We start from the raw sequence: 8105 nt of genomic DNA on the forward strand, positions 1-8105 counted from the left end.
CCCAACGCAGCCTGCGCTTTTGCTCTTGTAAATGGGCAAGGGGGGAGAGAGAGAGACAAGACAGGTTTTGTGCAACATCAAAAAAAAAAAAAACCCAAACAAAACCTGACCTGTGACAGGACACCTCCCCGAGGTTAACATTGTGAAACACCTTAGACAACAGGCTGACCAGCACACTTTGCTAGGCTACTGGCCTGCTACTGCACCTGTGGCTGGATTAAAAAAAAAAAAAAAAAAACCAACAAAACCCCCCAAAACCCAAAAGCCTGAAGACCATTCCTTGGTCAAACGCCATTGTCTGTAATTACAAGTAACGTGTGTGTCATGCCCCTGCCAAGGGCCCAATTACTGTTAATCCCAGGCCCTGGAAAGCCACATTTTTTCTTCTGTGATAGTGCCTACAACCCCATCAGCAGCTTTAATCGCTCACAGTAGCTGAGTTCTAAGGGGAGGAGCAAAGCAAAGCTGCGCTCTCGCCCGCTCCGGCAGGGCTCGCTGTGGCAGGGCAGGCTGCGCAGCACCCCCTGCTAGCACTGGCTCTCCCCTCGCAGAGGAGCTGCTGCCCCTTGGCCACAAGCCCTTTATCCCATGGAATCTGGATTCGCAGGCCAGAGGGTCCAGGGTCGCCACCTGACCGCAGATTAGCTGTGCTGAGCCCCTTCAGCCACTCTAAATTCTAGCCTTTAAGCTAGGTGAAACCCAAAGGATCAGAAATAGCAAGCCCGAGGCATGCATTGCTAGGAACAGCCTGGGAACAAGAGTGAAGGCTGCACTTACCGAAGCTGAGCCCGTGCCACCGTGGCTAGCAGTTTTCTTTCGCCTTTGGATGTTCGTTCAGAAACAATTCAATGGCGCTGCACTCTGGGGAGCAATGTCAGAGAGGCAGGCTGTGCTGAGGGACGTGTGTGCGTTACGCTGTCCTCCCCCACCCCAAAGCCAATGTCACGTTATGGGGTAAGTTGGGAATTTACACTCAAGCTGACCCTTCTGCACAGGGTGTTAACAGGAGCTGGACAGGCTGTAAGAGCCAAGGCTCCGAGTCCTGGGGTTGTAAGAGCCCCCCCTCTTCACTTACGCAGCTGTGACCCCTCCTTAGCCATTGCAGCGACGGCGTCCTCTCGGCTCTCGAAATGCACGTCCGCTTCTCCTGTGGCATCGCCGTGGGCGTTGTATTCTACCATGATCCTCGTGGGCTTCAGCGGAGCGAAAAACTGGAAAGGAGGAAAGCAAAAGAGTTTGGTGAGAAAGAAACAACAGAACAGTAATGCGGGCTGTTACCGAGAAACTCAAGCAGCAAAAGGCCCCCTTCTCCATCTGGCTGAATCGGAGACGCACCCATGTCTCCCGTCCCACGGTGCCCACCCTGCCCCCGTAAGCTCGGGGCAGAGTAATTCTTGACAGGAACAAAAATCCTCACACCGCACACGCATCAAAGTCATTAGGTGCAGGTACATCCGCTCTGTGACACTATATACTACTAAAATGAATTAAAACTGATTTAAAGAGTCTGAAATTCATTTTTGTACACTCAGCTGCTCTGAAATCTAGCTGAAATTCTAAATGGCTACTCAAGCCCGCGTGATGGATACTGAGCCAGCCCAGCAAGCTTTAGTCCACTGTTATTTACAGAGGCGAGCACATTGCTGCTGTCCCCGTGAGGCCACGGCTCCGCTGGGGAGCCTGTCACTCTCAGCAAGCTCAAGTTTCCAAACGCGTTCGGCCTGAAGCCACGCGGCACTGAGGACTCACACGGACACAGAGAAATTTAAAAACCTGAAGTCACTTCATCTGTAACAATTAATCAAGGGCCTGCGTTGGTTAATGACAGCCAAATTTCAGTCCTACTGTTACTCACATTTATGATGTCTTGGGCACTAGATTGGGTAGGAAAACCCCTCATGTGGACAAAGTGCAGCGGTGAGGAGACTTTCCCAGATTCTAAAACCTGCTCAGAGCTTTCCGTTCCTTCCCTGCACAATTCTGTGGAATAGAGGAAAAAAAAAACCCCATCATTAATGCTTGCAATTATCACCTCCCTCACGTGACAGCTGTGGACACACAGGGTCACGCTCACAGCAGACAACCAGAGCGAAATGAAGAGGCCTCCAAGAACACACGTGCCAGGGAGGGACTCACTGTTTTCTCTTTCAGCATCGGAGCCTCCCGTGTTGCTCAATCCCCTTTCTTCAGAAACGGATTCATATTCTCTTCTCGCTTTGTGGTAGGTCACCATCTGCTTGTCGTAAGGCACGTGCCTTTGCATGTGATGCTTCCTACTTACGTACACTTCGATGTACCTAGGATTCAAAGGGAAAGATTACCTGGCACACCTCGCGCCTTTGCAAAGAACGCAGGGTTTGGAGAAAGCACCTTTGGGACGTTGGCCTGCCTCAGCTCTGCTCACCTACGAGGTGTGACAGCCACGGCACGGCAAGCGAGGGGTTTGAAGAATGAATTCATCTGAATTGCAGAGTTAAGGTTATGGAAGCCCTATTCAACTTGCAGCGACAGCCACGCTCCTGTATAAACCCACGCACTGTGAAACAGCTAAGCGGCTCGGTCCGGACAAAGTCTTTAGTTTACAGCCTTACCTAGAGCTCTTGCAGAAGTCGTATCAATCGCTTACAAGCTACAAGTCTGTTTTGTCTCAGAACTACAGATTTATTTCTTCTGAAACATGTTTTCTATTTCTTTCAGTAGCGTGCATCCCTCTCGAGCAGCCCGGTACGTGAGGCTGTTTGCCCTTCATTGCATCTCTGCAAATTGCATTACTCCCAACTCTACAAACCCCAAATTAAAACCCACCCCCCCCAGCCCCAAAACAGATTACTGAAACAGGCAGACACAGAAGATGCACGGGGTCATATTCAACACTTCAGTGGAGCCATAACACTTCTCATATTGCTACGAAATCCATGGGATAAAACCTAACGGTGTGTGTGAAAGTCGTGGGTGTTACACACCAGTATGTAGTGCAGCACTGAGGGGCTCTAGCAAGAGCCCACTTATATCGCAGAAAAGGAAACAACACCAACCACCACCACCCCTTATTTGCGGGTTTAGTCAACGTATAACATTATAATGCCTTGTATTTCTATCTACCCACCTCAGAACCTCTCTACTCAGAGCTGCCTACCGCTAATCTTTCAGAGAGCTGGCAACGGTACCAGCTGGGCCTCACGCAGATTTAATTAGCAGCATTAAATTGGGCGGTTTCCACAGCAGTGAAGGAAAAATGTGCTTAAGAGTATGGACATCCCAGAGAGGAGGCTTTCCTCCCTTCCTAGGGCGAGCAGCTACAGTAAGGGAAGGAACGCCACGTAGGGGCTGGCAGAGCTTACAGCTCAGCCCCCGTGAGCTCCTGCTCACTACTGTGCACAGCTGAAGGCCATTTCAGGATAAAATTGATAGCCCAGGAAGAAGGAACCAGAGCAAGTTGACAGCAGTTTTGGAAATCTCTCAATTTCTCAGCTGATCTCACAGAAACAGAGGTAGATGAGCGCAGGTGAGACAGATCAGCTCTTGTTCAATCATGATGAAGAAAGAATTAAAGGCAGATTGAGAATTAATTGATCTCTTTTGGAGGGCAGTGTCTCAGTTAATTCAATTATTGGGCACACCTACAGAGCAGACATTTTCTTTTATATGGTGGGGGGACAAACACAAGGAAATAGGAACAGGGAATGAGGAAATAGAAGGAAGGAAGTAGGTGCTGTGGAGGAGAAGCAGTAAGGTTTGGAAGGGTCTTTTGCTACTTTGTATTCAGAAAGAGAAGTTAAGTGGGTTATTAAAGCAAAATCAGAAACCTTAGCAGGTTTGAAACAATCTGGGTTTTTTTTTTTTTTCTTTCCTGAGTGCAGCTCAGGATTCTGGGACAAAGTGGTACGTGCTTCTGCTTGGGAAAGAGAAGCTCTTGTGAGAGAAGTGTGTGGCCTGGGGCTCAGCACTGTTAAAACATGGATTCTTGAGGAAGGAGGGCACCCCAGGTGGATGAAGTCACCGAAGAGGTAGACCATTGTATGGTGTGAGCCAGCAGCCCACATTGGGAATGGGTTCCAGCCAGAGGCGAGCGGTAAGCTGTGCTTTCTACAACGTACTCTCCACCTGGAGATGCTGACTGTGCCTGGTACTGGGCTACAGGGAAGGGTGAGGGTTGCCAAAATTGTAGAACCTGGTGGTAATTTGGCAGGGGCAAATGCCTGTAGGAGGCGCAAGATGCCTGTGTGCCTGTGACTGGGCAGGCAGCATCTAGTGCTCCCAGCTCTGAAAGCCATCTCCCCATTTCTTGTTGGGAGGAGCCTGCCTTCAGGCATACCTAAGAAAAACTGAGTCTTACTCTGAGAGGTCCCAAACTCCCCCAAGCTACGAGTGCTCAAGGTGTCTCTCCAGTGCATGGAAGCCTGAAAAAAGCTTCACCTTTTTTCCAGTTTTGTCAAGGTTCTAAAAAAAAAAAACCTCACCAGAGGAGGCAATGTTTGGGTTACACCGAGTATTTCAGAGGGTGCTATCAAGAAAAAAATCTTTTAAGCCACAAACAGTCTGACGGCACTATAAGAAAGGCTTAGCTATGATTTCTACAGAAATTTGAGCCTAAAGTCTGAGTTCCAGGCTTTGAGGGTAATAAAGGCAGGAGCTTCCTTAATAATAACGTGAGTATGGGATGGCCTAAGATTAGCTGGTTTTCCTGGTAAGAAGCACCCTGTAAGTCACACAGCATCCTTCATACCATGTTTTTCCACCCTTGTGAACCCCCTTGGAGCACCTACCTACTTCCCATATATTCCCTGTGCCGTAACAGGGCTTTAGCTGCCATTTCGGGAGCTGCAAACTGCACAAAAGCTTCTCCTGTTCTTCTTTCTCCCCGGTAAACGAAAGCTATGTCAGTTATTTTCAAACCTATGGAAGAGCAGGGAGAAGACAGCATTTATCTTGTTAGGAACTTGTGCATTAGCTCAAAGAGACATTTCTTTCCTTACTTATAGATTCATAGAATGTTTTGGGTTGGAAGGGACCTTTCGAGGTTACTTCTATGGGTTTTGACAAGCTCACCAGGCAGTTCAATAGTTCTGAAACAACTGCTCATGCTGGCCTACATAACTCTTTGCAACTTCTTTTTTAATGCCAATTTATTTGCTTTAAGTTAATTTTCACAGACGGCTTAATTGCCAATAATAAATTGACTTGAGGCTTCATGTAACTAGGAAAATAACAAGTGAACCCAAGTTCTAGAAAACGAGGAGGTCCAGAGCACAAATGTTCTTGCAATTTTCTCTTGTTAGTATGGCAATTGTCCCCTATCTCTTTAAACCCCAGGTCAAATTGACTGAATCTCCATTTTTGTGCTGTAGAGTACCTACTTGGGAAGCCTGTAATCCAGTCAATAGCTCTAGGCTTTTTTTTTTTGCAGGAAAGCTTTTGTCTACCTCTTTGCACCTTGCTGCTTTCTCCAAGGGTCTCCCCAGGCTCCTGAAGAAATGGAAGTACTTGCTCCACAAAGCTGCCCTCGTCATCTCCTTGTGATAACTCTGCTACTAGATGCCTTCAAACATGAACTACTGGTTATCAATTGAAAAAGTAACTATCAGTGGCCTTTGCTTTTGGCATGATGGCAGTTATTATGAGCCTCAGTACTACAGGACTGTGTGTGCATGCCTACCTGATGTTGGGGGAAGACAAGTCTACAACTTAAACTTTACCTAAGGAAATGCGTATTTATTTTGCGAAACCTAGAAAGGCTTGTTCCGTGAAGAATGCCAACAGCAGCCACCTGGATTGCTCTAGCACTGAGTGAGGGGCATGACTGTGCGCACGCACTTGGGCAGTTGAGAACCCGTGCAGTGGACTTGAACAACCACGAGCAAGCCAGTAATAAAAAGAAAAATTGCTGTTAACAGTTTTAAGTGGCATAGGTGATCTAACTGTTCTGGTTATAAAGCTAGGAATAGCCATGCTGCACTCACTTGAACTGTAACTATCGTACAGGCATTTTTGCCTCCCTTAGCTTTGCCAAATTATGCACTGGTTGCAATCCAACTGCAGGTACTAGGATCTAGGTTCCTCTCTTGCCTTCCCCTGGCCCCAAAAAAGCCTGCTGCAAGTACTGATCCTAGGTTAGACCTGCAGAAAGTCCAAGGTGCAAGAAAACCTAGCAGCCAAAAGGTTGTTCAGAAAGCTTTAGTTGCTTATAGCTGCAGGGGGACGGCAACTCCTTATACCGTTTAAGGTGTTCAAGGCTGCACATGCTTTTGTTTTCCTCGCTTAGAGGAACAACAGCCTATCTAAGCATCACCTAGGAAAGCAAACGCCTCGTAACCGAAGAGCGCAGGCTAGGCTGAGTTACCTGCGAAAAAATCTGCAATATCCTCCTCGGTGGAGCTGAACGGAAGGCCTCTGAGTAGGACGACTCCATCATTGATGGCTTGAGACTCATCCCGCAGACTCTGTAGTAAGCCCTCTACGTCACTATCGTGTACTTCAAAAACTGCAAGGAATACAGGCACAAAACGTGTTTTCCCTTGTGGTACTAGGGAGGTGGCACTCTAGAGGCATCCCCTGCGGCAGCTGTTTACCCCCCACAAAACTTCCTGCTTCTTCCCCCACCTCATACTCAATGGTCCTGCAGTGGTGCCCCTCGTTACACAAGTCACTTGGCTTTTCCTGTCCAGCCCAGGAAGTTCTGGCTTAGTTGTGCCGTGTTGGCTAATTCTGCTGCTCTGTTCCACCTCCTGCACCTCCCCATGCCAGCCCGCTTTATTACTCGAGCAGTTCTGATTGAGTTTTCTTTCAAGGTAATTTTTGTCATTTCAAACCCACCTTTCACGTAGCGTGGGCCCATGTACCTCAGGTGCTTTTCCAGGGCTCTCTGGACATCTGCTTTCGACTCCAGCTCGATCAAGGCATCCCCCCTGCGTCTCCCATCCCTGTTTAAGAGGAAGTGTATGCCGTTCTCACCGTTTCGAATTCTACAGCCTAGAAATCAGGGAACACACAATACAGAAACATGCGCAACTGCATCAAATATGGGGGGGGGTGTCTTTTGATTGCAAATGGAAACTGAATAGTCTGCATGGAGCCATTCCCTGCTGCAGTTTAAAATACTTTCTTGAAACTAAGGGTAAGAAACTGCTATTTCTAACCTTAACTCTGACACACAATGCTTATCACAGATAAGAAACTGATCTGACAGCCATTAGCTCCCACTGCTGTGTAACTGCATAATACGTATTCTCATATTGTTCATAAACTTGCTTCTGTGTTGACCTCAAGGACAAATGCTACAGCCTTTCTGTCTCTACAGCTATACTCTGCCTGCTCTGGGTTCCTTTCCCCTAGGACTTCAAACGGACTTCATTTAGTTTGGCAGGTTACCAAACCACTTGGAAACTTGGATCTGACCATCTAGTCTACTTTGGAAGGATGCATCATAATATTACGGTACGGATGGATCAGCCCCGCAAAGGTATGCATAAGCCTATTAATCAGGATCAGAAAGCAACACTGATGTTTGAAATAATAAGTAAAAACCACTCCAGTCAGTTTAAAAGGGGGGAGGTGGGGGGGGGGGAAGCCAACCAGAAAGGTCTTTAAAGGAACCACTTTGAATGGGATTGCCTTTCCTATGGGGACACCGTGTAAGAAGGGAAAGCCTTACTCAAACATAAAAAGGGTGACTTCCTAGCCACTGTCTAGTGCTTTGGAAGTTGATTGTTTGTTTCCTGTGTGTAAATAATGAATAATTTTGCAGCAATATTAAAACCTCATCTTTCTCTGGCTAACGACCTTTAAATTTTCTTTCTCTTATCGAATGATTATCTATTGGGTTCAGTAACACCACACTGAATGGTTATGCAGGAAAATTAACTGCCTTACTATCAAAAAAGGTAAGCACGTCTTCCTCGGTGCATGAGAAGGGGAATCCTTGTGCCCTGATGAGGAAGACATTGTCATGGTCTGCCTTGGGCGCGTCGGGTTCCTGCTCTGCGAGGTGACCTTCCTGCGACGGTGCATCTGTCACCTGTCACCAAAAAGAACATCCCCAAAATTAACAGTAGCGCAGCTTTCAGCAGCGTTTCGCAGCCACGTTCGGGAAATGCACGGTAACCGGG

At 47.5% G+C, this 8105-nt stretch overlaps 1 protein-coding gene across 1 annotated transcript in view; it reads right to left on the minus strand.

Annotated features, from left to right (window-relative positions):
• GRSF1 (G-rich RNA sequence binding factor 1) overlaps positions 1–8105 on the minus strand; it is an 11724-nt gene that overhangs the window by 773 nt on the left and 2846 nt on the right. The window contains exons 2-9 of the mRNA XM_035893107.1: positions 7870–8014; positions 6814–6969; positions 6341–6481; positions 4767–4896; positions 2137–2297; positions 1856–1980; positions 1076–1211; positions 778–861 (exon numbers count right to left, since the gene is read on the minus strand). Coding sequence (XP_035749000.1) covers positions 803–861; positions 1076–1211; positions 1856–1980; positions 2137–2297; positions 4767–4896; positions 6341–6481; positions 6814–6969; positions 7870–8014 — 1053 coding nt within the window. The 3' untranslated portion in view covers positions 778–802. The remainder of the gene's footprint in view (positions 1–777; positions 862–1075; positions 1212–1855; positions 1981–2136; positions 2298–4766; positions 4897–6340; positions 6482–6813; positions 6970–7869; positions 8015–8105) is intronic.

Source organism: Egretta garzetta, unplaced genomic scaffold, assembly GCF_000687185.1.
Source record: "Egretta garzetta isolate BGI_Z169 unplaced genomic scaffold, ASM68718v1 scaffold224, whole genome shotgun sequence".
NCBI lineage: Eukaryota > Metazoa > Chordata > Aves > Pelecaniformes > Ardeidae > Egretta > Egretta garzetta.